The 14633-nt window shown below is 36.3% G+C and overlaps 1 protein-coding gene and 1 pseudogene across 1 annotated transcript; both read left to right on the top strand.

Moving 5' to 3' along the window:
• Nucleotides 1-1167: 1167 nt before the first annotated feature.
• Nucleotides 1168-1958, top strand: LOC110887771 (annotated as a pseudogene).
• Nucleotides 1959-13930: 11972 nt separating this feature from the next.
• LOC110887770 (putative F-box/LRR-repeat protein At3g28410) lies at nucleotides 13931-14527 on the top strand. Its single transcript, XM_022135342.1, has one exon. It carries the CDS (start codon nucleotides 13931-13933, stop codon nucleotides 14525-14527), a length of 597 nt encoding a protein of 198 aa, XP_021991034.1.
• Nucleotides 14528-14633: the final 106 nt, after the last annotated feature.

Below are 14633 nucleotides of genomic sequence, written 5' to 3' on the forward strand. Positions count from 1 at the left end.
TCCTGCCCATTATCTCCACAAATCAAAACTCCTACAAATCTGGGTAGTTTTCTTAATTCAGTTGAGAAGTATTGTTATATAATCTACATGCAAATAGCAATTCGTATTTTCCATTTCAATTGAATCATTCTTATGATGGAGCAAAGTACAGGTGTTCAATGTAATTCTTGCAAAGGTCTTTACATGGTACTTTTTTTTTTCTTAAATTCACTATTTTTGCTCACAGTTTTGTTGTTCTTCATGTAAAACTACTACAGGTTGAAAACAAAATTCCTTCTGCAACAAAATCAAGCACTTCGTTAGTAATATATAGAAAACATTGACTGACTGTTGAGGCGTCTTATCAGAATCTCATTGCCATGGCTGGGTGGGTAATTCTAGCCTTTAATCATCATCTTTTTAACAATTTTGTTCGTGGTTCGTTAATTCGATAATTTAATTTTTTGTAAATTGGGAGAACTGATTTGGAGTTTTAGTTTTGGATTTTAGTCCAGAGCTTCGTTTCATGGCGTCACTTGCTACCAGCTATATATGAATCTCTTCAATTTAAAAATTACAAATTAACATGATCTGATACTTTGTTTCCATCCCTCAATTATTGAAATTACAATTCGATTATAATGTTTCTAAACAGAGTTTTTGAGAAATATGTGCTTGCTCTTCTGATAGATCTGCTACTTATGAATGATGGGTGATTCCATTGCAATTTCAAAAGGCATTTCCTACGATGTTTGAATGCATTTCGATTTCATATGTAATCCTTTCGGATTTTGGGTTTGCGTTTGCGTTTCAGTTATGGCGAATTTGGGGTTTTGGTAACAAACGGAAAATTTTATTTCATGATTTTCTTGTCAATGTTTAGATAAAAGGTTATTGTCAATGTATCTTTGGTTTCTGTTTTCATGACTAACTCTTCTGATTGCAAAATTGTTTTTACTTTTTAGATTCCTCCTTGTGATTTTAACAATTTGTGAATTCTGATGAAAATTTTGGGGGATTTCTTTTTTGATATGTTGGAACATTGTGGGGGACTCAGTAACATGCTTGACGGTTTTATAAATAGTCATTCTACCTTCCTTGAAGAACACCAGTCACAATATGAGCTTCAACTATTTGAAAAATGTTAGCAGGCATAACAATTAGTTTGTTATTTTGCAGACCTAATGACATTTAGCAATTCTCTATAAGAGAGTCGGGCTTGCGTGTGTTGCAACGTTAATCGCCACTGTTTTATCTATAGTTATAACAATCCTGTTTGCAAGAGTTGAAGAACTTTATCAAGATAAATTAATGGTCTAGAGGTGACAGAATGAGAAAGACTTTTGAGTGTCTTAGAAATATGAGGATTTTGAAACCACAAGCATGGGAAGATAAGTATAAAATAAGATTGGAAGAAATGAGAAGTGTGGAGTTTAAATGGCTCAAAAAGAGATTATATTCACAAGCATTTATCACTTCTAATTTTGGAGCTCACCTATCATCGTGGCGGTGGTTACTTTTGGGCTTTAATCTTGATTGGTGGTCAACTTACAGCGGGAGGGATGCTTTCGGCGTTAGCCACTTTCAGGATTCTTCAAGAACCGTTAAGGAATTTTCCTGATTTGGTTTCAGTGATGGCTTAAACAAAAGCTTCTCTTGATAGAATCATGGGTTTTCTGCAAGAGGAAGAGTTGCTAGAAGATGCAACGATTGTGTCACCACACGGGATGTCTAAGGTGGCAATTGAACTTAAAGATGGTGACTTTCAGTGGGACCCAAGGCCGACATTGTCTAATATCTAGATGAAAGTTGAGAAAGGGATGCGTATGGCGGTTTGTTGCAGTGTGGGTCCGGAGGATAGAGTTTTCTTTCTTGTATTCTTGGTGAAATTCTGAAAATCTATGGTGAAGTAAGTCTTAACTTCATATGTGAAATTAACTTTTTAAGTCTTTAAGGGGTGTTTGAACTTTGGATTTGCATTTTGAAACTGTCAAACATTCAATAATGCCCTTTATGGTCATTTAACTTTATTACTTTACACCTCTTATTAATTTAATTGATTCTTACAAAACAGCAGAAGCACACCCAAACACTAATTTGACAACCAATGTTACTCAACTTATTTTTTAATATCAAATATTCAACATCTCGCAATCACTTTAAAAGTATGTATCCAGTTAGTTCCTTTTTTGGTGCTTTGAAGGCATATTAACTTCACTTCTTTTGGTTTCAGTTATGGTTTAGTTTCGAATATGTGGGTTTGCAGCTTACCTATCCCAGTAAGCATGGATACAATCAGGAAATAATGAAGAAAATATCTTATTCAATAATCCAATGGATAAGGCTAAATACAAAAAAAAAAAAAAAAAAAAAAAACAATTCAAGCATGTTCAATGAAAACAAATTTGGAGCTTTTTTACATGGAGATCAAAATATTCAAAACCATTATTGGTGATCTAGGTATAAACTTGAGTGGGGGCCAAAAACAAAGGATAGCAAGGGCTCTTTATCAAGATGCTGATATCTATATACTTAATGATCCATTTAGTGTTGTGGATGCACACACTGATATAACCGAAATATTTAAGTCATCATAAAAAAGCAGAACCCATTTCACCATTATGCTGCTGTGACCATATATGTTATCTTTTTTTCTCAAGTTTAGTTTTGTGTACCGTTCTTTGTGTTTATAGGTTCATTCAAGTTATTAATATATAGTACATTAACATAACCCGTCCACCGGACGGGTATTAAACTAGTTGAATGTCAGAGACGGCTAAGTCTACACTTTTTACGAGATAGTTGAGATGCTAAACCCTATCTTTCACTACTTTTGAAAATGTTAAATATGACGTCTATATTAGAAAATTTTTTTTCAACATATCTATTTCTTTTATTATCTTTTTAATAATAAAACTTGAAACACCTTAGAAAATAATTCGAAGCTTCAACAATACGTTATATCGTCTACAAGACTACAACTCTACATCCATAGGACTGTAGAGAAACATTCTAAAGCAGCGGCCTGCAGCATGTCGCCACTGAACCACCGTCGCTCCATCCATCCTGTCTCGCCGTTCAAGGCGGCGTAGCTCCTTCACTACATGTACAGCGTAAGACTCTCCCCCTAAACCAGATTTAAGGTTTTTTGTTTTATAATTTCGGGTTCGATTTTAATTTTGAGTTTGACACATTTGATCACGCTCACCTTTTATGAACCAAAAGCTTCTAGCATAAATCTGTACTTTAAGGTATGATGAACTGTCTTGTTTTCAGTCGATTGTTTTTGGCAAAATGATAAAAGTTTTTAGTTAGAAAGAGTGAACTTTTCTTCAATTGTTTGTTGCTGAAGAGTAGGATTCCAGATTATAAGACTGGTTTGTTGCAGACTGTTAAGCTGCAGCAGCGATTCTTCATCTTGAGGCGTCCTTTTCCAGTTCCAACTAAACTAAACTGAATTTCCATTTTAGTCAAAATACTTTCAAACATGCCATTTTAGTCTACTGGGTTTGAAATCTTGCCATTTTAGTCAAAATACTTTCAAACATGCCATTTTAGTCTACTGGGTTAACTATATCCATTTTTTTTTGTATGAGAAGGACAATTCGGTCATTTTACATGTAATTTTGTTAACTAAAAGGGTAATTCGGCCATATAAAATGACCGAATTGATGACACATATTAATTTTTTTCTGATTAAGGGTAAATAATTTAATTAAGAGAAAATTACTAAAATGATCATTTTGTTCCAAATTCCCCCTTCTCGTTAACAGAAAAAATAGATTAAGTTAACTCAGTGGACTAAAATGACAACGGTGAAACTTTTGGAACCACAAGTGAAAAATGAAACCTTCGAACTAAACTGACAAAATGACCAAACCACATGGACTAAAATCGCATTTAACTCATAATAAAACTTGAAACACTTCATAAAATAATTCGAAGCTTCAACAATACGTGATAGTTACATTATGTGGGTGTTTGGATTAACTTATTTTGGGGCTACTTTTGACTTATGAACTTCTTAGAAGTTAAAAGAATGCCAAACATCCCATGAGAAGGACTTTTAGGGTTAAAAGGAATCACTAACACCTTCACAGAAGGACTTTTATGCCTTGAATTTGCCTTAAAAAGTAGAAATTGAGAAGTTAGAAATTGTGTTTGTTTTTGCTTAAAACATCTGCAAGGAGCATATGTCTTCAGGCGGCCAGACATAAGACGTTGAAGACTGTTTGTTTTTTTTTTAAAGAAGATCTGAAAAGTGCTTTTATTAGCTTAAAAAAAGCTTATGTCTATCATCTTCACAAAGTCTCAGATCTTCAAAACCCACATCTTCCTTCTCTCTGTCTCCCTCTTTAAAACCCAGCACCACCACCACCTCCACCTCCAACCCACCTCCACCATCACCTTCAACCCACCTCCACCTCCACCTTCAACCCACCTCCACCGTCACCTTCAACCCACCACCACATCCACAATTACACTGCCACCACCACCTCCACCTCTTTCTCTCCGGCTTCTCTCTCGACGACCATCTGATCTTCTCCGTTTCGTCGTCACGCCACCACGAGACGGTGGTGGTGGTGGTCGGCCGATTACACAGATCGAAGGAAGGGGGGTTTGAGATGTTCGGTGTCTCGCTGCCGCCAGTGTTATACGCCGGAAACCATAGAGTCAGGGGGTGTGTATCGGCGGTGAAGAGGAGTGAGTGTGGCCGTCGGCTCGCCGGTGGGAAACCCGGCCGTCGGTCAGAGCATCGAGAGGGAGAGGGGCAGAGAAATGAGAGGGTGTTTTGGCTTTGTGGTTGAATATATTTGAGGAAGATGATGTTCATATTTGATGTGGGCTTTGTGTGTGTATCTGCAGTATGATTCGAGACAGAGGGAGAGCAGTATGTGTGTGTGCTTTGTTTGGATAGTTTATGTAGAGAAGATAAGGTGGGGAGGTGGTGGTTGTATTATGTTTTTTTTTTTATATGTTATACAGACGATATCCAGTTTATAAAACAAACAGTATTATATTTTCAGTTTGCAGACCTTCAGACCATATCCTCAGTTGCAGACATAAAATCAGCTAAAATCAGACTGCAGACAGTTTTTGTCTGCAAAAACAAACAACACCTAACTTCTCACTTTTGAGAAGGACTTTCTATAAGTTAGAAGTTAAAAAGGAATCCCAAACACCCCCTATATCGTCTACATCCATAGGTACACTGTAGAGAAACATTCTAAAGCAGCGGCCTGCAGCACGCCGCCACTGAACCACCGTCGCTCCGTCCATCCTGTTTCGCCGTTCAAGGCGGCGCAGCCCCTTCACTACCTGTACAGCGTAAGACTCTCCCCATAAACCAGATTTAGGGTTTTGTTTTTTTTTGTTTTATAATTTCTGTTCGATTTTGATTTTGAGTTTGACACATTTGATCACGCTCACCTTGTATGAACCAAAAGCTTCTAGCATAAATCTGTACTTTAAGGTATGATGATCTATTACCCCAAATTGTTAAAATCAAATTATTATTATTCATAGTTTAACATTGCAATTTTCATAAATTTGTTTTGTTGTTCTACTAGTCCTTGGTTGATCTGTTTCACTACTGTAAATGTGTTTCCAGTCATTTGGTTTTTTGGCAATATGATAAAAGTTTTTAGTTAGAAAGAGTGAACTTTTCTTCAGTTGTTTGTTTCTGAAGAGTAGGATTCCAGATTATAAGGTTGGTTATTGTAAATTCATCCCAAGATTATGTAGAACAATGTTTTTATTTGTTGTTAGACACCATTTATTTGAATTATGCAAGCGCTTGTATCTTGAGTGTTTGGTTTGTCCTAACTGTTGCACGTAACCAAATTGCAGCTTTGGGCTCGAAAGGATGCTGGTGGTATAGCGAACAGAACTACTGAATAAATGGAAATTCGAACAAAGGCATAAGAGATCTTATTTCTGTAAAGGTAGGATTATTAGGAGAATGGATTCTCGGTGTGGTAAAATTAGAATGAATGTCGAAGGTGATAGATTAAGCAGCTTGCCAGACGATCTTATTCTTAAGACCCTCTCTTTTATTGACACTAAACATGCAATCAGAACAAGTGTTTTGTCATCTAGATGGAAGTATATCTGGACTTCAACGCCCCGTCTCGATTTCTCAACTCGGGATTTTCGTACGTTGGCCAAGTTCTCCAAATTTGTTACAGGTGTACTATCTATCTGGCCGAAAGAATCAAATAGACGTGTCTTCTCTCGAGCTCACTTTACTTGGAAGGGCTAGCCAGTTGTTTACCAAAAGAATTTCGAACAAAATATTGAACTATGCATTATCCCATACTGTCCAACAACTGAATATTACTTGCAGCCAGGGATGCGAATCCCTTCTTTCTCGCTTTAGTTCTCAGTCTCTCAAACATCTCACTTTGATGGGGCTTACTTTCAAAAATTCCATTACGACCCAACATACTTGGGACATGCTAGCTTTAACAACATTAAATCTCTATGGCATCACATTGTATGCTGATAATTTTAGCGATTCTGGTTGTGCAAGCTTGAAGAATCTCACCTTAAATTCCTGCAGAATGGGATGGGGTCGTTTCAATATCTATCATCCTAGACTATCTAATCTAACACTTGAATATAGTCATGAGGGTGGTGATGTGGTTGCCCCTCAACTCAAGAATCTCACTATAAGGAATTGGAAAGGGATACATCTAATTTTTGTACCTAACCTTGCCACCTTGCGGTATGAAGGTCTTTTTCCTTTGAAGGTTTCTGCATTTGGAGATGGTGGATATATGTCTTTTGCATCCCGGTGATAGTAGGGCAGATGCTCATGATATTGTTTGCCTGCTTCAAAAGCTTCATAATGTCAAATTTCTTAAACTCAATCCGGAAATTATCAGGGTAGGCTTATATTAAGAAAAGACTTTCAGCATAAACAATGGGGATACTTTTATGATTATGAAAAAACAATTAAATAACTATTAAGAAACACATATTCAGGTAAATAGACCTTTATATCTTTACTTATCATTCCAAGATTGCATTATATTTTGTATTTTTGCAGATTCTTTGTTTGCATGTGGAACTAATCTCACATCAATCTTCTCCATTTGCCAACTTAAAGAGTTTGAAAATTCATCCAGGTTATTATGTTCCTCTTCCTCATGAAGAACAAACACAACCAAAAGTAACTATGGTAGTGTTTGTTTTTTCAGAGGTAAAACGTCTGCAGTCTGTGGACCACATATGCACACATCTATAGCTGAAGAGGTGGACCAAACCTCTGCAGTTTGCAAGAAGAAGACTGTTTGTTTTATAACTTCTGCAAGCTATTAATCAACTTATTAACATAATCAAAAATTCAGAATTTCAACACCTAGAATCAAGTTATTAACATAATCAAAACCCATATAATCAAATCAAAATAAGTTAACATTAAAATTAAAGAAACAGATAACCCAAATCAAATCAAAATAAGTTAACATTAAATTAAATAAAGGTTGTCATCAAAAAACACACCAACCCAAATCTAATCCAATCATCATTCCCCCAATTTCTTCTTCAAATCCATTTCATTTGATCAAATCGATTGTTCTGTTTTAGATAATGGCGGCCTGTATTCAGCTGCGGTCCGTCCAGGCCTTCACTTCATCGGTTTATTAACAACTCCCCTTTGTTTCCAATCCATCTTCTTATCAGAGCTTTAGCAGATTTGATTGTAGGCAGATCTCTCAAATTGTTCAATCTAACACGGGGGTGTGGGAGGAGAGGTGGTGGCGGCGGCGGTTTGGGGGAGGAGTGGTGGTGGCGGCAGCACGACGGGGTTGTGGGAGGAGAGGTGGTGGCGGTGGCAGGGAAGAAGAAAGGAGGTGGAAGAGGGGTTAGGGTTCTGTGTGTTTTGAAGAAGAAGGGAGGTGGAGGAGGGGTTAGGGTTCTGTGAGTTTTGTGAAGAGGTTAGAAGAGTTGAAAAGATGGTAGTCCATGTCTGCACCAAAAAGTGGTCAGGCATAGCTTTTTGAATGATTTGTCTTCTAAAAAACAAACACACTTCAGACCTCTACGTCTGCGCGTGGTCTGCATGGGGAAGACAAAAGAGGTTCTGAAGTACTTTTCTTAAAAAACAAACACCACCTATGTGTACCGAAGTTAAAAACTATTTTTCTGGATGGGTCTCCGGGTGCCACCTTCAAAATGGTTTCACATGAGGTTTGTACACCATGAAGTATATATTTGTCTTCTACGTATTGTATTTATTCAAGTATAGTATATGCATTAAATATATAAAGTGAACCATCTACTATGCTCTTAAGTGAACCATCGACTATGCTCTTAAGTGAACCGTCGACTATGCTCTTAAGTGAACCATCGATTTCTACTAGGAAAAGTATTTAATACAGGAGCTTATGATGATAATGGAGAGCATTTAATATACGATGCTTATCATATTTTTGCAGTTAACTTATCTTTAATTTTGATGATATTATATTGCTGCCAAAAGCCTTTTTTGTTTTAAACAAAAATCACAACTTTATATGTTTGCCTTTGGGTGAATTTTGTAGTAAAAACTTGTATAGATATATATCTTTAAGCTGAGAAACTCACTATGCCTTAATGTTTATCGCAACTTTAATGTATATATAGAAAACGATATGCATTAATTTGGAAAGATCTGTGACAAATGGTAAGTAATATTTTAGTTTCTAAAATCTTTTAATATCATGGAAACACCGCAGGATATTAGAGCTATGAAGAAGACCATGTTGGGCCAAAACCTTATTACAGAGTTACGGGCGCTGCTAGAGCATGAGAAAGCTAGTATAGAGACCAAAACGGTAAAGATGCATGAACAAGAGAAGGCGCATATTGATGATATTGATGGTTGTTGGAAATATATGAGTGGGCAGATTAAGAAAGCCAAAGAAAAGACTTCTGACATCATTTCAAAGTTGAAAGAGATTAAAGAATTACTTGGAGAACTGCCTGCATCGAACAGGGATATCATTCAACCATCTTTTTCTACTATGTGCGCAGAGGCCGACATTGTTATCAATAAATAACAGATTAAGATGCAATTGTTTTCCGGCTTTCGATCAGGATTTTGGGTAGGATAGACTCGAGTTCCAACATCGGTCAATCAAAAATAAACTAGAAGCAAAATCTTTTTGGATTTTATAAAGTTTATATTAAAACACACCTAAAATCTTTTTCGTATTTTTCATTTTTCAAATGTAAAGACGGAAAACAATAAATAAATATATACAGAGATGCTGAAACTAAAAGAAGTAAATAAATATTTACAGACATTCTTTTTGCGAGTTTCGAGGGAAAGAGAACCATATCAGTGTACGGTCATGCGAAAACGTTCTTGTTCTTCAATTAGTTAACATTAAGATAAGCATCCTATAACAATTATCGGTATTGCTGTCAACTTAAGCTCAAGTTATCAGATGTAATCATGGCGAGGGGATACGATTAGTGTATGATTTATACTTACCGACCGGTGTTCATCCACACACGACACATTCCCGTATCAAGGTATGCACGAGGGTTCATCTTACCGGTGAGTATACCGATTATCATCTGTATCTGTTTGACCGTATATGAGAATGTGAGAAACTCACTTATTTTGATTGAAAACAAGCCTATGTGATAGAATCACTTATTGATGAGGAACTTGATTTTCGATGCATGAGGGCACAGGAGCAAGTCGTGAACAGGTCAGTACTTTCGTACATCAGAGAGACGAACTTGACTCCCGGATAAATGTGATATTTTATCACTTATTTGTTGGACATGTGATTGTTGATCACTTATTGAGGTCGAATGCAATATGTACACGTATGTATAGTATCATGGAAGATCTAGACTTCGTCCCCGTGTTTTTCCGGTAAAAGATACAACCATGATACCCAGATGATAAAACAGCATAAAGACCGAATATCTCAGAACCTCGGCAATCTCTCAAACGAAATTTCGGTACTAAGACCATATGCCAATGAATGGTTCCCACCCAAGTTTTTCTAGAGTAGTCGTCAATGAAGGTGATAAAGTACCTGCATCCACCGATGGACTCCGTTCTCATCGGACCACATATATCTGAGTGAATAAGTTGAAGTGGTTTAGTTGCTTGCCACTTGGCTTTATTCGGAAAAACTTTCCTTGCTTGCTTGCCTGATACACATCCTTCACATATACTTATATCTCTCGAAATCTTGGGCAACCCATATACTGAGCCTTTATTTCCCATTTCTGCTAAAGTATCTAGATTTACATGTCCATACCGTTTGTGCCAGAGTGTAGAGGTGTCCTTAGTTGTCATGGTCATTGCTAGTGTTAAATCTCTTTCAGGATTGAGAGGAAACATCTTGTTGTTTGTCATTCTTATGATACCCAAGGTTTCATTGCTAGCATCCTTTATAATGCATTTATCCTTTTGAAACTTAACTATGTAGCCCTTTTTTATGAGTTGTCCCACGCTCAGAAGATTGTGTCTTAAACCTTTGACATAAAACACGTTTAGTATCCTTTTGCTTCGTCCCTGTATTGTAATCATGACTTTCCTACTGCCTAATACTTCTAACTTCTTGTCATCACCCGTTCGTACTTCCTTTTTTAATAACTCGTCCAATTTTATGAACAAGTCTCTGTTTCCTGTCATGTGATTGCTACAACCACTGTCTAAATACCAGTAATCATCTTTAACTGTCTCTTCTACATTAAAAATCATAAACATTGAGTCATCCGTTTCCTTTCCTTCCGGTTCATCTTCTCGATGAATCGACATATTATCAGAACTTTCATTCTCATCTTTCTGTTTGCAAAAGTTGGCGGTGTGGCCAAGTTTTTGGCAATTGTAGCATCTAATGGAACTTAAATATCGATCTTTATATTTACCACGTCCTCTTCCTCCTGCACTGTTTTGATTTTGTCGAAACCTATCTTGACTTGCATTTTGAATTTGGAATGCATGTTCAATCGGAGGATCTTCATGTCTTTTCATTCGTAACTCATGGGCTTGCAGAATTCCCATCAACTCTTCAGTGGAAACATCCTCTAGATTCTTAGTTTCCTCTACAGCGATTACAACAGACTCAAAATTTCAAGTCATACTACGTAAAATCTTTTCTACAATTCGTTGTTCACTGACCTTTTCTTCATTCATCCTTAATTGATTCACTATTAGGGTTATTCTATTGAAATATTCTTCAACAGGTTCCCCATCTTTCATATTCAACGCATCAAATTCACATCTAAGAGTTTGGAGTCTTACAGTTTTTACCCGATTTTCTCCTCTGTACGATTTGTGAAGAATATTCCAAGCCTCCTTTGATGAATTGGCCATGGCGATCCTCTCGAAAACGGTATCATTTACGGATTGAAATAATATGTGCAGTGCACGTTTATCCTTTTTAATTGACTCACGATATGCTGCAGTGGCTTCATTAGTAGGATTATTTCCTTACTCTTGATATCCGTCTTCAACAATGCTCCATAATTCTTGTGATTCGAGTAACACTTTCATTTGAATATGCCAGTGGTAATAATTCTGTCCTGTAAGTTTAGGAATTTGGGTTTAAATCCCTTGTGTTTGATTCATCTTCGCTTGATTCTACGTGAATACAGTCGTTTGTATTGAAACGATATCGGATCGTTGTGGCTCTGATACCACTATGTTGGAATTCCTTGAATTATACGAATTGGATTAGGGTTTCTACCAGATTTGTTTTGTTCATAAAATGAATTGATAAAACGTAAATGATACATCTGAATGTATATATATATATATATATATATATATATATATATATATATATATATATATATATATCCGGGGGTTCACATACGATAACCGCCCCAACTTATGCTAAATGAATAATAAATAATAATAAGACATATAACCCTAACTAATATATAATCTAATATGTAACATAATCTTGCATTATATCTAGCTTATATAATTAACTATACTTGTCTAACAAGAACAACACATCTGCGTAGATAACCAGCCCGATGTATTAGCTAGGGAAACTTGAAATTGAGTGTCAACTGTAGACTAACGACAACAAGGTATATGCCTAGGCATACGGCATACCTGATTTTGTTCACTACATATACAAAATGCACCATGATAAATTAATGACAAGTCGTTATTAACGTATATACGAATCTAACGTGTAATGTCGTGCAACGCGCGATAGCGAATACCCCTAGCTTGACTTAAATTGTATGAGGCTATGACTGTATTTTTTTTTGGTGCATGTTGGTTTTCTTGGTGACTTTCTGTTAACAGTTGGTTAACAGAAGTTTATGTAATAAAATTTGTTGACCTTTTAAAAAAAATGTCAACTTGTCGAAGGTATGAACTATAGCTAATTACCAAGATTTATTACATAGGGGTTGGCCACGTGTACTCGAAGCTAAGAACCTAATTTTGATGAATTACCATCAAAACTGCCAATATGAGAGGAATACCTATGGTCATTAGATATGGCGTAAAAAAGAAGACTAGTGAGGTAATATTGATTGTGTTTATGAAGACGCTTTGGAAGATTTGGCACCGGAACGACAAGGTTTTCCAAGGCAAGTTCACCTTGCTTTGTACAGTGGTGGAAGGGATAAAAAAGGTTACGTACAAATGGGCAAAAAGAATGTATAGATAGATTATATGAAATAGGCAATATCTATTTATTAATTATATATAAGTTTGTCAAATATTATTTTAGGTAGTATCTAATTTCATACGTGTTTTGATAATTTTAGAGTGAAATTATATATGTAATCGAAGATTTCGCTCATTTCAAAATATTTTACGTAAACACTTATAGATAATATAATTTACTTTGAGTGACCCATATAAGACACGGGTGCTTAAATTAGTAGACATATATTTTAAACCCTTCCAAAGTAGACATATTTTAAACCATTCTAAAGAAGTCAACCCCATTTCCACTTATCATAGGCTTGTCATATTAGCTTCGTTAGCTAAAACGACTAAGATTTAGCCTACACTTTAAACAGGATGACTAAGACGATAAGAATTCAACTTACACGTTTTTTGAGGCAACAAAAACAATTGAATGTCGGAGACGGCTAAGTCTACACTTTTTACGAGATAGTTGAGATGCTAAACCCTATCTTTCACTACTTTTGAAAATGTTAAATATGACGTCTATATTAGAAAATTTTTGTTCAACATTTCTATTTCTTTTATTATCTTTTTAATAATAAAACTTGAAACACCTTAGAAAATAATTCGAAGCTTCAACAATACGTTATATCGTCTACAAGACTACAACTCTACATCCATAGGACTGTAGAGAAACATTCTAAAGCAGCGGCCTGCAGCATGTCGCCACTGAACCACCGTCGCTCCATCCATCCTGTCTCGCCGTTCAAGGCGGCGTAGCTCCTTCACTACATGTACAGCGTAAGACTCTCCCCCTAAACCAGATTTAGGGTTTTTTGTTTTATAATTTCGGGTTCGATTTTAATTTTGAGTTTTACACATTTGATCACGCTCACCTTTTATGAACCAAAAGCTTCTAGCATAAATCTGTACTTTAAGGTATGATGATCTGTCTTGTTTTCAGTCGATTGTTTTTGGCAAAATGATAAAAGTTTTTAGTTAGAAAGAGTGAACTTTTCTTCAATTGTTTGTTGCTGAAGAGTAGGATTCCAGATTATAAGACTGGTTATTGTAAATCCATCCCAACATTATGTAGAACAATGTTTTTATTTGTTATGAAACATCATTTATTTGAATTATGCAAGTGCTTGTATCTTGAGTGTGTGGTTTGTCCTATGTCCTAACTGTTGCACGTAATCAAATTGCAGCTTCGGGCTCGAAAGGAGAAGACATAACTTGGTGGTTTTGCAAACAGAATTACCAAAGCAACGGAAATTCAAAGAAAAAAATCAACGCATATGTGAATTCTTATATTTTTATAAAGGTAGGATTAGGAGAATGGATTCTGGGCGTGGTAAAATTAGAATGAATGTGGAAGGTGATAGATTAAGTAGCTTGCCAGACGATCTTATTCTTAAGATTCTGTCATTTATTGGCACTAAACAAGCAATCAGAACAAGTGTTTTGTCATCTGGATGGAGGTATATCTGGACTTCAACGCCTTGTCTCGATTTCTCAATTCAGGATTTTCGTACGTTGGACAAGTTCTCCAAATTTGTTACAGGTGTACTATCTGGCCGAAAGAACCAAATAGACGTGTCTTCTCTCGAGCTTGATTTACTTAGAAAGGCTAGCCAGTGGTTTTTCAAAAGAAGTTTGAACAAAATTTTGAACTATGCATTATCCCATAATGTCCAACAGCTGAATATTAGTTGCTGGAAAGGATGCGAATCCCGTCTTTCTCGCTTTAGTTCTCAGTCTCTCAAACATCTCACTTTGATAGGGCTTAGTTACAAAAATTCCATTACGACACCACCTACTTGGGACATGCAAGCTTTAACAACATTGACTCTCTTTGGTGTCACATTGTATGCTGATAATACTGGTGAGTCTGCTGGTCTTTTCTCCAACTGTGCAAACTTGAAGAATCCATAGTCACCTAATTCGCGGTTCGCTCCGGTTCGGGTACGCGGTTCGGGTACGCGATTCGCTAGATAGGACGAATTCGGTACGGAGGGGGGTAGGTTCATTTCGGTACGAT

This window comes from Helianthus annuus, chromosome 11 (assembly GCF_002127325.2).
Source record: "Helianthus annuus cultivar XRQ/B chromosome 11, HanXRQr2.0-SUNRISE, whole genome shotgun sequence".
Taxonomy (NCBI): Eukaryota; Viridiplantae; Streptophyta; class Magnoliopsida; order Asterales; family Asteraceae; genus Helianthus; species Helianthus annuus.

What these genes read in the sequence shown, in the direction of transcription:
- LOC110887770 (XM_022135342.1), top strand. Translation starts at nt 13,931, where the DNA reads ATGGATTCTGGGCGTGGTAAAATTAGAATGAATGTGGAAGGTGATAGA.